The sequence below is a fragment of the Felis catus genome, chromosome B4, assembly GCF_018350175.1.
Source record: "Felis catus isolate Fca126 chromosome B4, F.catus_Fca126_mat1.0, whole genome shotgun sequence".
Classification (NCBI taxonomy): domain Eukaryota; kingdom Metazoa; phylum Chordata; class Mammalia; order Carnivora; family Felidae; genus Felis; species Felis catus.
In genome coordinates this window covers 35,492,555-35,508,567 of record NC_058374.1, presented here as the reverse complement: position 1 = coordinate 35,508,567, position 16,013 = coordinate 35,492,555, and the positions used below count along the sequence as shown (strand labels likewise).

Below are 16,013 nucleotides of genomic sequence, written 5' to 3'. Positions count from 1 at the left end.
CCAGCTACTCTTTTTCCCAGTCCATTAGACTTCAGACCAGGTTTCCCAATAGGCTAAAGTTCACCAACAACTCAACAAATACTGTATTGAGCACTGACACAGCAGTGTGCTTGGTTCCAGGGACACAACAGTGACGACAGGCATGTTGGTGAGCATAGCCTTGCTCACTTCGCCTTTTTAAGAATAGACCTCCCTGACTTTGGCTCACTCTTTGGTCTTGCAGAGTCCCCATTTCATTATCTCATTCATCCCCGGAAAACCTATCCAGCCTGGTACTCCTGTTTCTACTTAAGAAGCAGTGAATAAACACACGAACCCATTGTGTATCGATTCCAATATGTTAAATTAAGTAACATTCAGGAACAAGGAAGGAAGGAAGTAATATATATTAAGTGTCAGAAGAACATTGCATTAGATATTCTCCATTCACTATCCCAATCAATCTGTGAGACTAGTATGATGGTATTTAGGAAACTGAAGGTCAGAGAAAAGCTAAGTAATGTGTCCAAGATGGCAAAGCTAGTTTTTTGCTGTTGGTTTTGGGGGGATTTTAACGCAGGTTTAGGTGATTCAAAAGCCAAGCCCTAACCACTACACCCTAATTGAAACAATAAACATGAACAAACTGAGATGTCACTCTGTACCTAGTGGGTCCTCAGCAAATGTTCATGTTCTTCCTTATAAGCAAATCAGAGACAGAATGAAGGCAAGCCACTCTCAAGTAATAAGTCTATGTAAACTGATATAGTCACTCCATTCCCATGTCCTTCCACCTCCTCTGAGGCCCCTTCTCTCCCTATACCCCTCATTCCCTCATTCTGTCCTTGGCCCTTTGTTTCCCTGGATTTATCTGGACCACCTGGATTTCCCTTCCAAATCTGAAGTGACAGGTACTTTCAGGAGAGGGAACAGTCACCTGATAGGTGACGTCTAATAGCCTACATATTAATGTATGTGCACACACACATGCACACGTACATGCACATGCACTTGACATGTGAAGACTTTCAAGATGTGAAGACAAAAATTAGATTGCCCAATTCCTGGAAGGCAGGAACTGTGTCATATGCAATTATGTGTCCCATGAGAGGCATTCAGTGAAAGTTTAATGCATGCATGCAGGATGCAAATTACAAAGGAAAAGAGAATCCAAATGGTAATATCAGAAAACACCATTGGGGTGCCTGCGTGGCTCAGTCGGTTAAGCGTCCGATTTCAACTCAGGTCACGATCTCGCAGTCCGTGGGTTCGAGCCCCGCATCGGGCTCTGTGCTGACAGCTCGGAGCCTGGAGCCTGCTTCCGATTCTGTGTCTCCCTCTCTCTCTGCCCCTCCCCCGTTCATGCTCTTTCTCTCTGTCTCAAAAATAAATAAACGTTAAAAAAAAAAAAAAGAAAACACCATTAAGATCATCAATCTTCCATCAATGCAGAAATCTCTACACATTCTTCCTTTCTGCCATAAGGGATCCCCTATTTCTACAGGCAGCTCTGTTGGGAGTCCTTCTTTATATTGAACTGAAATGTGCCCCTCTGTCATTTCTACTTACTAGTACTGATTTTTCCATCTTTCCTTTCTATAAATGGTTATTGAGCACCTCAGTGATGATGTTGAGACATGGTACTATCTCACAGGGCTCACAGTGTAGTGCAGAGACAAAGAGATTAAGGAATAGGGCAAGTGCTATGCTGGGCAAAATAGGCCACCACAGGGTGAGCATGACTGAGGCAAGAGACACCTGTTTGAGATAAGGTTGTCAGGAAGGTACCATTAAACTGAGGCCCAGAGGTTGAAAAGGCTGGAAGAGCATTTGAGGGAGAGGTGAGAGCAAAGGTCCTGAGGCAGGCAGGGATAAGCTCAGCTTGTTTTAGGAACTGAGAGCAGTGAGTAAGAGAAAAGGTTAGAGGATATAGACCCTTCAAAATCTGTAAGGGGTGTGGATTTACCCTGACTGCCCTCAGAAACCACATGGAGCAGGGCCTTAGCAGGAATTATATAATTGGATTCATGTTTTTGAGTCAGCGTGCTGACTGCTTAAAGAAGAATGCACTGTTATGTGCCAAGAGGGAAAGCAGGAGTCTGTTCCTGGAAGCACAGGTGACAGCAGTGGAAGACAGAGAGAGGTGGTCAGAGTCGTGACATTGCCCAATGGTGAAGAGGTGTGAGGGTGAGGCAGAGGAATCAAAGGAAGGTCAGGATAGTCTTTTCACAGGACTGCCTCTTGTCCACCTTTATATCCCTCCAGATGCTAACACAGTAGCACCTGGTACTTGTCAGTCTCTGGAAATGTCACCTGAATAAGAGCAAACCAAAACTGTCCTCCACAGACAGCATCCCCTGGGAAAACTGAGGAACCCTGTGTCCTTCCTCACAGAGATGATCCCAACCCCTCGATGACAGGTCTAACACCCTATGAGGAAACCCCCTTCAATTCTCACCCTCCCCAGGTCATTCTCAAGAACTAGCTAGAGAGGGAAGCAGAGATGGAAAGCCAAAGGAGTGGCTGCTAATACCTATAGAGCTGCCATCTGGAGTGGCATTCGGCAGTACCTAACATCGCCACCTAAACTAGGGAACTGCTGTCTTCAGTGTAAGGAGACAGGTTTCTTCGTGTAGGACTCAGAGCCTGTGATGCAGGATGTGCTCCAAGACTGCCCCAGGTTAAAGCCCCAGGAAAGGCTATGAGAATCAACACTTGCAACATTTTTAGGGGACTGGATCCTTGTTTTTTGGTTTGTTTCTTTTGTTTCATTGGGGTTTTTTGATATGCTAATTAACATCTCCCAGAACTGTTCCACAGAACACACTTTTGGGAATCTGCAGGGCCCCACACTGATCCAAGGAGGTGAAACTGACATTGAGGGTTGAGTGGGTGGGGCCAACGATGTTGGATGTCCCGCAGTGGGAGGGACAGTTCCACCCAAGGGAGATCTCACCTGTGTATCCTGTGAAAGCACTTGGGGAATGCTTACCTGAGGAACACCATGGGTAAACCCTGAGATGCAGCTCCTCAGTGGCTGGTTAATGGCCAAGGTTCAGTGTAGATATAAAAGTATGAATGACTCTTGGACTGAATGACTTTCTATTCCCTCACCAACCTGGAAAATTCAACTGTAAAAGCTCCGAGAGTAAGCAATATTTTCTTTTAAAAGTTGTATAGAAACTTAGACATCCTTTTAGATTAGCTGTCTTCTATCCTTTTTGAACCAAAGTTCTCTTTTTGTAACACTTTGTGATACCTCCTTAATTCTTCTTAAAGAAAATCAGAGGAAACATACATCTTTATGTACACAAAATTCACATCTATACACATAAGGTAATATTTATATATTAAATGTAATGTAATATTTATGTACATAAATTTTATATTATATGCATATATATACACACATATATATAAAATCCCTGAATTTTAATGCAGTGGGGAAAGTCTGTATTTAGTAGCATTCATTCCACACAAAAAGTAGAAGTCAAGGAAAGAGCAGAGATATGAGACCTTAGAATAAAAACTTAAGATAAGTTATAAGTGACGGTCCTTATTTGTATGTGGCACCCTACATGTGTCCCAAAAGTCATACAGGACACACCACTGTTCATTAGGCAGAACTGTCCCATGCATAGCAGGACATTTAGCATCCTTGGTCTACCCACCCCCATTACAAAATACCAGTTTCACCCCCCGAATCTTAGGGGTGCTCCCACAGATTCCCAAATACCCTAGAGGACAGTGCACACCCCATAGTGAGAACTACTGCCCTAGGCTAAGGTAGGACTTCATTCAGCCTCTTATTTAATTCTCGAAATATTTGAAACCTGTTTATCCAAATTATTAAGAAACCAGGGTCTCCCACCAGCAGTGGAACCCCCTCAACCCAGAAACTCCCCACATATGTAAGTCTCATTCAAAGGAGTAGAAACGGAAAGAGAAGGAAGGGAGGCAGCAAGGAGGAACCACGTAACAACTCCCTGAGCCCCTGGCAGCAGACTTCAGCAGAGTCAAGAGGTACCCGCTGGGTAGGGCGTAGCTCCTGCCTGTTTCTTAGCAGCCTGATTATTATTTATTTGTGAGATGTCCATAGGGTACCTGATGCCAAACAATGCATGCAGACAGCCACAAATGGGCTTTGTCAGGGAGGGGCCTCCCCACCGTGGCTCTAGTACCGGGGGATTTGCATATTGTTGCAACATTGTGACAGGTTTCTTTCCTGCCTGGCGCTTGAGAGCTTAAAAGTCACTATGAATGATAAAAAATAATTACATGACTTGCATAAAGCCTTTGTGTGGGAAGGGTGGTATTAGCTATTACATTTAATTATTTAATGTGGGAAATTATTCACACTGTGTAAAGAAGCCCTGTGGAAAGTACGCCGTGGTTCGCTTCTCCAGCCCTGCCACTGAGAAAGAAACCAGAACACCCTGAGTCTGGGAGGGGAAGAGGGATCCTCAGACCTGCCCCACCAGGTCTGAGGCTCTGCCGATGCTCCCAGCTGCTACTATAGGAGAGGGGGCAGTGCAGGAAGGCCATGGGCAAGGCCACCCTACTGACTGCTCAGACTGCAGCAGTAGAGGGGTCCTCGCAGCAACACTGCAACCAGTAGGCGCTGAACACATCCCGTGTGAACTGAGGCTGTCCTCACAGAGCCTGTGAGGGCTGCATAGTGATTGCTCCTGTTTGACAGAGGAGGAGGCAGAGGCTATGGGAACCTGCCTGCACAACTCAAGGTTCATCTCTGGAAACAGGGCAGTAGCTCATTCAGTTCACGTTTCATGCACTAAAGTGGGCACAGGTGCTGCCTCTCACAATTGCGCTTTGGTCACCCCTACCCCTTCACTAAGCAGGGGTCAGCCCATTAGGCCAGGAAGGACACGGAGGAGACCTGTCCGATCTGGGTTTGGAGTGTCTTCCCAGCTGGATTGGAGAGAGGACTCAAGGCAGGCAGACCACAGAGGGCTGTCAAGGTCCAAGTTCAGTCTCCTCGTTCACCCACTCCCAACACTGCCTGTTCTCTGCCTTCCCTTGTCCTTCGGAGCATGTCTGTAGTGTTTATTTGAACTGCAGGTTGCCTGCATACATTGCAATGTGTCTGCCTGGCCTGTCCCCGCCATGGGGACACATCCATCCAGCACCCTGGTCCTGGAGGAGACCTGGGCAGAAAGCAGCTCAGTAGTAGCAGGAAGCAGCCACTGGGATCCTGCAGCCCACCCAGGTGCATGCTGAGGCACAGAAAGAGCTTTCTGTGGTCCCCAAAAGGAACTTAGTCAATAACCCCCAGTTTTTCATCTGCTCCCGGGGGGAAGAGTGCAAGTGTCAGATCTATTCAATCTTGTGGCACCTAGTAAGGCACCTAGTAAGTGCTCACTGTGTGCTCCTAAGATAAATAAATGAAAGAAGGCCTTTGAAACATTCCTGGGGATGAAAAAAACTTAATTTAAAAAAAAACATGGAGAAGATTTCCAGTTCAAAGTGTCCAGTTCCTCCAACAACTTCAAGGGCAGCCCTGTCACACCACCCACCTCGGGTCTCCTCTCCCCAGGGCCAAGGACCCAGTCCCTAACCCCAGCCCCCTGCTGGCTCCTCCCCTTGTGTCCACTGTCCCCAGTTATCTGTACAGTGTGAGCCTCCAGGAGCCTCTGAATGAACACACCACAGGGTAGGAGCTGACAGAAGAAGGCAGAATCCTTACTGCCTCCCAGGCTGCCAGGTGCCTGGAGCAGCTGCATGCTCCAGTTACCACTTCGCCTTTAGACACCACTAATCTCCATGATTACTGTTATGTCTAAATGACATCCTAACATAATACAATTCATATTATCTCTGCTTGGTGTCAGTTACCATTTTGCTCCCTGATACTCTGTGAGATCGACTCTCCCCACGGCTGCGGTGCTGCCAGCTGCATTCAGCGCCTCTCCCTGGCTCATTCACTCTCCCCCCACCCCCACCCGTGCCTCAGTCCCATGTCCCAAAACCCAGGAGAGACCAGTGCTGCCAAGGACCTGGGCACCTCCCCCCACCACACCAACACCTCTGCTCAGCTCCCTGCCTCATGTACCTTCTCTCAAATGCTTGTTCACTCAAGCAGGGGCTCTCGTTCTCTTTCAGGGACCCCCTTCCCCTGGGGGAGGATGAACCATGGTTGGCCTCTCCCTTCCATTTTAGGCCCTGCCTCCAGCAGGTGGCCTGACCCCCCTCCTCCAGCTTTGTGTGGACTCCCAGCTTCCCCCCTGAGATGCAGAGCTGCCAGAGACCGCAGTCCACCTCTGGGCACTGTGCATCCTGCCTGCCACCTCTCACACTCCCCTCCACTCCCCCTCTTTCTCCTTTTCTCTCTCCTTCTTCCCCCCTTCCCACTATCCATATGGCTTTTCCTCTCTCACACCTCTTTACATCCTTCCCTCTGCCTCTGCCATCTACCTTTCATGACCTTCCCCATCCATGCCCTTCTCACCTTTTGCTTCTCACCTGATTCCTGCAGTTCCTTTGCTTCTCTGCCATCTCTGCCTCCTGCCAGCTGGGCTCTGCCTCCCTCTGACACTCTTCCTTCCCTGGCCTTTCTCTGTCTCAATTCCAGCACCTCCACTGCTAATCTCAGCTCAGGTCTCCCATGTGGACACTGTGCCTGGCAACACTCTCTGGGGCTCTAGTGTCTCTGGAAGTAAGCACCCCCAGACAGACTGAAAGTCCAGGTCAGCTTCCGCATCGGGGCTAGGAAAGTTTCCTCATCACCTCCTTTGTGTTTCTTTGCTTTACCATCAGAAGTAGATTTGAAGGTGGGCAGGCAGGAATAGAGAAGAGGGGGAAAAATGATGGCAGCAAAATCATCATTACCTCAAAATCCCTAAGAAGACACAACATAATCCCAGATTTTCTTGTGATACCTTCTCACCACCAACCTGTTAGCTTTTATTGCCTCTAAGATCACAGAGGAGACCTCGGCTCTGGGCAGGGAAGGAACTAAGAATCCAGAATTCAAGGGCAAACGCACGTGCCTATAACCTCTCTGTAGCAGCCCTGCTCTCCGGGATCAGAGGCAGAAAACAGACCCACGTGGCAGCCCATCCTCTCCTCCCAGCCTTCTAGGCAAAAGAACAAGGGCCTGGGTCTCCGCCAACACAGATAGTAGTTTCTAAGAACCTGGCAGTTAACTGTCTACATAACCTTGAGTCGAACAAAATTGAGCCATGACAACTCACAAACTGTCATCAATCTCCAAATGGTACTAGCCAGATTTATTTCAAGAGTCTCAAAAGACAGTCAAAGTACTCACTCATGACTCAAGGTAGGCAGAAAAGGCCCTAGATGCAGACAAAAGGTAAGCTCACTATCCTAGAACCTTCTACTTCTTCCCCACTTCTTCCACACACCTGCGCTTTGCCTTCCCTTCTACTCAGTCCCACACCCAAAAGTGAACTTGTGAACCCTGCTTAATGAGGAGAGAGGTAGATGAGCTCAAGTTAGTCCTGACAGTCATCCATGTTCATTTAGAGCTTACTTTAGGCCAGGCACAGGTCTAAATGCTTTACAAGCATTGCCTCACTTAATCCCCACTATCACCCTATAGTTTTCCCATTTTACACATGGGGAAACTGAGGCGCAGAGAGGTGAATTTATCTGCTCAAGATTACCCGACTAGTAAAGTGTCAGAAGTAGAATTTGAGCCAACAACCTACCTCCAGAGACCATGTGCTCTTTCGACTTGGAAACTTCACTGATGGAGGTGAATCAGGGCACAGATTATCCAAAAGGGAAGGAAATTCACAATTCTTGTGTAGTCAAAATGCACAATGTGGTGTTTTGCAGCAACTTTTCCTTTCCAACAATGATTTGCTAAAGCTAGAATCAGGTTGGTCTACATGTTGTCAGTCCACCTCAGCTGGTGAGCAGGGGTCCAGCAGCACTCAGGAAAATGGGTGATGCCGAGAGTATAAGCAACATCACAGGGGTGGCCGCTTGGCAGCCTGAGTGGATACACATGAGACCAGCCCCAGGAAGGCCAGAGGAGAGGCCCATCTTCCAAACTAATCCCCAAAGCCTGGGATTTGAAAGGGGAAAACCCACTACATCTGCAGGATTTAAGGAAGCCAAGGGAAAGCCTTCTAGCGCCCCAAACACCATCCCTTCTGGGTGATCAACCCTGCTTGTCTCTGAGGAGCTGGACATTAAGAGGTTTGGTTCGCCATTTCAAGGAGAGCAAGGAAAACCCTCTTCCTAACCTTGACTTCTACCCTACCCTTTGGGACTTCATCACCAGGGAAGGAAGGAGTCACAGGTACAGCTTGGCTCCAGGTTAAACTGATTTGATAAGAGAAAAAGTCTACGATTTTTCCCACCCTCCTTCTTCCATTACACCCGCAAAATCTGTATTACCTGTGGTTTCCAGCAAATAAGGTGGTGGGCTAAACAGTGTGTGTGTGTGTGTGTATGTGAGAGAGAGAGAGAGAGAGAGAGAGAGAGAGAGAGAGAGAGAGAGAATACTAAGCTCTTACACTCCAGAGTGTGCAGGGGAAAAAATATTCCTCCAGGCCCTGCCCACATAGGGATTTGGCCAGGTGTCTAAATGGAGGAGATCACCTTGTTTCTGGGGATGGGTTTGGAACAGGTGGGAGGAAGGACTGTTGGGGGGGGGGGAGCAGGGAGGAGGTGGACCAAGGAAACAGAGACCTGAAAACTGGGTCTGAAACTGTCTTCATGGTCCAGCTTAGAGAATTGATGGGCTTATGGGATAGAGGAGTGGGAAGGTGGGTGTATGGACGAGTCAGGGTGAAAATCTGTCTCTTAAAGGGATCCTGCCACCCACCCACCCCAAACATGCTCCCTCACCCATGCATTCTAGCTGTGTGTAAATCTTCTCGGGAAGAGTCCACGGGAGCCCTTGGCAATAAGGCAACTGGTCGGTCTCTGCCCCCATTGGAGGCCCTGGCACTGGGCCTACCAGGTATCTTGCCAGGGACAGAGGAGTCAATGAAAAGCCTCAGTAGCACAGCCTGGTGATGGCAAGGATGAGGCATGAGGCATTCATCTCAAGAGAGTCCAACCAATGGAAGCCAGCCATGAAAGGTTGGGAGAGGGCCATGGTCAAGGAGGAATGGGCTGGCGTGTGTTTTCCCTCTGTCTGCATGTACACAAAGAAATCCTAGAGAAAGGATAATGAGTGTTGCCCAACTGGGTAGTTGGCAGGGTCCCTTTAGGTGTCAGTCCTTCCCCTGGTGCTCACCAGGTGACTAACCTGTGTGTTTATCCTGGCCTTTGCCCTACTCTCTGCCTTCCTTCCCTTTTCTCCTCTCTCAGAGGCGTTGCAGACCAGGCCGGCTCACCCATTTTGTTTCAGGTCTCTGGTGAATGAGAAGGCTCCAACTCCTCTTCCTTTCCTGAATGCTGAGCCTTCCCCCTTCCTATCTCTCCTCTTGCCCCCACACCCAAATAATGTTTTGTTACCACGTTTTCTAGGCTAGATGCTGAATATTCCTGGACTCTGCTCTGGTTCCTGTTTCTCTCCTTTTTCTTCCTCGACCCCACCTCTCCTTCCCTTCTGAAATATCTCTCCCCAAAGAGATGGTATTTCCACCTAGAGAGACTCTCCCAGTGTTTTCCAAAGTCTAAAACACATATATATTTATATCATTTGGGGTCTTCACTCTTTACCTCCCTTCTTTCAAAATCCATTTTCTCCCTTTGCCCTGTGAATTATATCTAAGAACCTGGGAAGGAATTAGTTATTTCCTGCTCATAACATGTGACTTAAATAGAAGAGAACAGTCTCCCTCTGCCTCAAAGGCTCTCGTATATTCAGAAACTATTCTGGGAAGCCAACAAGAAAGCCATGTTTTCCAGCTGACCCTCACCTAACCCACGCCCTGGCCAACCTCTGCTTCTCCAGTCTAGCTGTCCAAAGTCTCCGCACTGGCGTTTCTGTTTTCTTTTGGCAGAAATGCCTGGGAACTGAGAGGCCCCTTTCCCTGTGACCTGACCTCCCACACTAAGAATAACAGCCCTAGGACAGCATGTCTTGCGATCCCTCTGGAAAGAGGGCATGGCCGGGAAGTGGGGAAGTTAAGGGAGCTGGATAGAGCCAGGACGATGGAGGAACAGACTCTTGGCTCTTGTGAGTAACATATTAAAAGGGAGAGTTGGCAGCCTTCAAGAGAACTGGGGAAAGAGGTCTGGGAAACTCTCAGAGGACCCTTAATGCTTTCATACCCACTCCCCAACCTCTAGAGTTTGCCACCAGCAACCTCGAGGCCCCAGCTAGTGTCTCAGAGAATAGGAAAATGCTGGTCCTGCTGAACAAATGTGGCCCAGCCCTGTCTTGTCCCCTTTGCAGAACATTCCTTGAAAAACTGAAGAAGCAAATGTAATGTCCTTTTTTTAAGAAGATAAATATCTTTAGTACTAGGTCCTTTCCTTTCCACCCCTGGGTAATGTGCCTATCCTGTTCCTGGGGTTGCCTGAACTGTGCACATATACCCCATGTGACCACAAAGCAGTGCTCTCTAGACTCCTCCACCTCTCAGAGAGGCAGGTGGTCCAGACCCAAGACACCTGTCTTCTCTGTAAAGAGTCCACCCTCCCAGGACTCCTGGAATCCTCTAGGATATCTGAGACAGCCTATCCTTGGGTTGACTCCTCATCCAAGACCTCAAAATAGTCTTTCAAAATCATCTCTTCCCCTTCTCCAAATATGATGGAACACCAATGAAATCCATGAACACAGGGTGAAGTGGTGAAGTCTGGACACTAGTCCTCCCACTCTGTGCCATAATCTCCCTTCCGTGGCACCACTGCCTCCAGTCCCTTCTTGTGAAGCCTGCATCCCCATTCCCTCTACCCAGACCACCCCTATCAATCCAGTTCTCAGGCTTTGATAATTTCATTCACTTTGGGTGGCATTTGCATTTCAACGGGACTCTATATCAAACTGATGGTGTTAGGAGAGGAAGCTGGGGGAGGTGCATAGGAGATACCCCTGAAAGCACTGTCTAGGGCTCTATCTGACATTACTGAACTAGAAGACTGACCTGGACTCTGTCTCCTTTCAGTTAGTAAAACCTGTGCCAGAACAGAGCTGTCCCTGGAAAGACCAGGGCATGTCCAGTGCTGGAACAGGGATGACCCTGATTCTAGCTGCATAGAGTCGAGCTTATTAGAGGTATTGTTTTTATGAGGCAGTCCTCTCGTTATTGCTGAGCTTTACATGAGTCACTGCTGAGCCCAGATGACCTGGCCACCCTTCTGGACCACACTGCTGTGGTTTTCAGGGCCTTTGGAATTCCCAAATCATCCACAGGACCACAGTCCAATCACCTCAAGGGGATCACACACCTATGTCCCTCCTGCCTCCATCTGTGTCCCTCCCTGCCTGCAGACAGGCCCTTCTGATGGAGAAGAACTGGGGGCATAGGAAACGCTGAGCAGGGACTGAGTCCAACCATGTCTCTGTGCCATTGCAACTCCCATTGCCTGCCCCCATGTCTATTCCTATCCCCCGTGGGAAACAGAAAGAGCCTTTGTGCAGGAGGGTGGTTATGTGGGATGGACCTGGAAGAAGGGGGGCCTTGTGACCATGGGTGGGTGGGGCAGGAAGGTTGGACCAGCCACTTCCCAGCCACCTGCTTCCCTCTTGGGCTCCTGGCCACAGATAAGGGCCCTCACAACTCCAGCAGCAACACTCAGGTGCCTGGACGGTGATTCTGATGGTGATGTTGCTCTGTTCTTGTCTGTCTAATATTCCTTTTTAATCCCCATCCTGCCTGCCCCTCCCTTATGTAGGGTTACTTTAGTGATCCCTGGAATGTTTTTGACTTCCTCATCGTAATTGGCAGCATAATTGACGTCATTCTCAGTGAAACTAATGTGAGTATGACTCTGCCCTCCCCAGGAAGCCTCCTTCTTCCTCCTCTGCCTCCTCTGTTTCCCTTTCTGTCACTCTCTCTCTTTACCTCCTTTTATTTTTTTGGTTTTTTAATTTCCTGTTTTTACCCCCCTCCAGTCATGCTTTTTATTGAACCTGCCGTCGTCTATGGGGGAAAAAAAGTGGGAGCTTCTCCTCCTTTTTTTCTGTTTGTCCCAGCTCTGCCCCACTGTGCTGGGCCCAGGAGCCCGGAGCTGAGCGAAGGGGCAGGCACAGGGGAAATCTTTGAACTAACCCAGCTTTTGTCAGCCCTCTCCGCCCTGTGAGAACCAGGTTGCCCAGGTTTGAGCCGCCAGAACTGTAGAGTGGTAAGAGAGTATTTAATATGCCCACGTAACCTCTTTCTTTTCTCATTTTTTTCTCTTCTCTCCTTTCTTTCATGCTTTTTTTTTTCATTTTTTCCTCTTCCTTTTTGTTTTGTTTTTCTCCTTTGTTGTTGGTTTTTTTTTTTTTCTCTTCTTTCTCTCTCTTTTCCTCGGCTTTTCTGCCCCATGCAGCACTATTTCTGTGATGCATGGAATACATTTGACGCCTTGATTGTTGTGGGTAGCATTGTTGATATAGCAATCACCGAGGTAAACGTAAGTACATGGCGTCTGTACCTGACTGTCCGTGCCTGTTCTAACACTCATTTGTCGTTCCCCGGTTCATTTTTTTTCCTTCATTTTATTTTCTCCTCCCCACCTCCTTATTTTTATTTTGTTTATTTTATTTGTTTGTTTAAGTTGGTTTAAAGGATTTTTTTTTCCTGTTGCTTTATTTTGATTTTTTTTAACTTTTGGAACGAGTTAGGCCTCCCCTTTCCTTTTTTGATTGCTGCATCTTTTCTCTCTCCCTTTACAATCAGCCTGGCATGACTCACACTGTATAGGAGGATGCAGCTATGGGAAACAGAGAGTGCCAGAGCAAAGGGGTATTTACAACTTCTGGGCCACTGCTGGGGCAGGGACCCAAGCCTCTCCTCACCCCCACCTTCACCTCCAGACTGTTGCCTTTCCCTGTCTCACCTTCCACTCCCATGGCACCTTGGAAAGGAGCTCCCTCACGGTGGACCACCAAAGTTAAGGCTTGGACTTTGCCTGCCTTGTCAGCCCAGAGACCAGCCCATTACATTCACACTGAAAGGAAGGGCTCCATTGCCATTTTAACATCAGCAGCCCCTGCAGGCAGCCCAGTCCCCCCAGGCTCCTTTGGGAGAGGAGAACCGACCATGTCAGGACCCCTGCTCAGATCCCTCTTCTCTGGAGTGGCCAAAGAACCAAGCAGTTGGGTGATCCACTGGGAGCTCTTCCCAGGGTCTTTCCTTCCACAGCCTTTCCTCCCCTGGCTGTGGAAGCAGATTCTGGATGAGCGTCTCACTCCCACATGAACCTTCCTGGAGAACTGACTCTTGCACCTGCCTGGTTCTCTCCCACTCCCGACCCCATCACAACCCAGCCCCCGGCTCCCTAGCCTCAGACAGAACCCCAGCCCCTGCCCCCACCCAGGGCCTCCTGCCACCTTCTCCCAAGTTGCCTCCTCCTATACAGTTCCTTCCAGTTCCTGCACATGTCTTTTTGTTACCTGGCATGTTTAAACCTTCTCTCTTTATCTATAGGCAAGCCCTCTTGCGGTTAGTCTTTAACATGTGTCCGTTTGATTTTTTTGTTGTTATTATTTTTCCTTAATTAAGAGACTTGGTAATGTTTGCACAAACCTTTGATGCACTGAACCATTGAATAACAGCACGGAGCAGACGCTGTAGAGTTTTGATCTAAGATGTTTGAAAGTACCCTACCAACTGCCACCATCTCCCTTCTCCATCCTTACCCTCCTTGCTCCACTCCATATTTTGCTCCCAATCAGTTGAACTGACATGTTATCATATCTGCCTGATTCCCCTGACTAGAAGCCCATCTACTTTCCTTCCAGCAGATGGACGTTGGAAGGAGCCTGTTAATACTTTCCCTACATTCCCCTCCCAACCTCTTGTACCCTCCCTGCTCACCCTATAGCTACAGATTCGATGGTCCTTCTTTCTCCGAGATCCCCCTGCGTTGTCTTTGTCTCATGTTGTGTGTGTGTGTGTGTGTGTGTGTGTGTGTGTGTGTACATACTCTCCCTTGACTTTTCCCATGAAATTATCAGATCCTTAAAAAAAATCAATCTTCCTACTCATGCTCTGTGCCTCCCCTCCCCTCAACACCTCCCACAACCACCCTCACCACTCCTGAGCACACTTTAGGACTTTCAGGCTAGATGAGCCCTAAATCTCAGGTGCTAATCAGGTCCATGAGTCACCCACGCATGTCTAAAGGCCAGCACCTTTGTGCTTGGAGCCTGTGCCTTATGGTGCTCTCAACTGATGGAGCAGGCAGAGAGAGAAATAGAAAAGAAAGAGCAGCCTTGCCTTCAGAGGGGTTTGTCTTCAACACAGTAATGCAGTTCTGTAAGAATCTATGCCAAGAGACTAAGAGCTCTCCTGGATGCAGGGAGGACTCATTGCAGCCCCAGGGGGTACCTTTGTGATTCTCACTGTTGGCAAGGCCTACATCACTCAACCTGCCATTTTCTCCCAAACTATAAGTGTTTTTAAATGAAAAACAAAGCAAAATAAGTTTGCTAGGGTATAAATTTTCTACAGAAAAAGTGGCTACATTGGGATAAAGAAGGAGTGTGCAGGGCAAGAAAGGAGCATGAAATCATCATGCAGACCCTTATGTTTAGATGATGGTTTTCTACTTATGATTCACCTATGCATTTATCTCAGGTAACTCATAACTGCCTTGTGAATTTCACAGGCAAGAATTATCACTCCCAATTTGCTGACCGTAAAGATGCTGATGGAGAGATTTAAGTGCCTTTCAGAGCCATACAGCTGGATTTCGGCCTCTTGGTGTAGCCAGTTCACTGTGCCCTGGGCTAGAGCACCTATCTCTTCACTCCAAGGTGCCTTGAACAAACACACACATCTCACATAACCCCCTATGTGTACTCCCACTAGCCAGGATTTGTTCAGCTCTTACATCGTGTAATCTATTCCTATTTTTTAAGTCATCTTTTTTATTTACTTAAGTAATCTCTACACCCCACGTGGGGCTTGAACTCACAACCCTGAGATCAAGAGTTGCACATTCTCCTGACTGAGCCAGCCGGGCACCCCTGACATTCTGTAATTTATATTTTAAATAACCACACAGGGATTTTTCCCATTTTCTAAACTAGGAACTATGTGTCATCCCACCTGAGAGTCCTGATGTACCTCTGACTCCTCCAGCCTCCCTTCACCCTGCACTGAGATTCTTCTCACTCCTCCAGATTGAGGAATTTGTTAAAAGTCATACAAATGACAACTGAAGGGTTGTCTGGAGATCAAACGGGGACAATGTGTATAAGGGAGAGCAAGAGAAGGTGTCCAGAGACCCACACCACACAACTAATGGCTTCTGAACAAAGAGAATAAATGTAACATCATCCAAAGCCCAAAGGCAGTGTGGGAGAGGAAGAGAGGGCCAGATGTGAAGTCAAAAGCTCTGCCTATAGAAGTTACCAAAATGCCCAAAGACTTAGTTTCCTCATCTGTCAAAGGAATATGATGATATTTACTGCAGTGTGTTTTGAGGCTGAAATAAGAGCATCTATTTTAAAACTCTATGTAACTGTAAAGCACCACTGAGTGGGAGAGATGATGGCACCCAAGCAAATGACATTTTTTCCAAAACCCCTACTGGAGTAGCTGGCAGGGCCTAATCTCCAACCAGTTATATCTAAGTATAACTTACTACCCACAGACACTGCAAGGGCCCTTATTTCCTGGATATGCTTAGACTCTGGAACATGCTGGACAGCTACAGCCAGGTGAAAGGAAGCACCGTGACCACTGCCCACAACTCAGGCCTCCATAAGCCTCCTCCACAAGCATGGTCCTGGAAGGACCCCGAGCTCAGTGCTGTGGATGACAAACCAATGAGCAATAACGTGTAGTCTCAGAGGTAGGTCCCTCCACCACACGGTTCTGCCTTCACGTTGTCGGCAGGTTATGGGTCTGGACGCTCCCTGGCATGAGGAAGTTCACAGCACCCAGGGAAGTTTCCCTGGGTGCTGCTCTAGGCCTTCCTGGAATTTTCTA

General features: G+C 48.0%; 1 protein-coding gene across 40 annotated transcripts in view; it reads left to right on the top strand.

Moving 5' to 3' along the window:
- CACNA1C (calcium voltage-gated channel subunit alpha1 C) overlaps nucleotides 1–16,013 on the top strand; it is a 753,388-nt gene that overhangs the window by 672,929 nt on the left and 64,446 nt on the right. For 17 of the 40 annotated variants that reach the window (XM_045061164.1, XM_045061171.1, XM_045061172.1 and 14 more), the window contains one exon: nucleotides 12,403–12,486. In XM_045061164.1, coding sequence (XP_044917099.1) covers nucleotides 12,403–12,486 — 84 coding nt within the window. Of the gene's footprint in view, nucleotides 1–11,763; nucleotides 11,848–12,402; nucleotides 12,487–16,013 lie in introns of all 40 variants that reach the window. The other 23 variants (XM_045061174.1, XM_045061169.1, XM_045061182.1 and 20 more) reach the window with 3 other exon arrangements.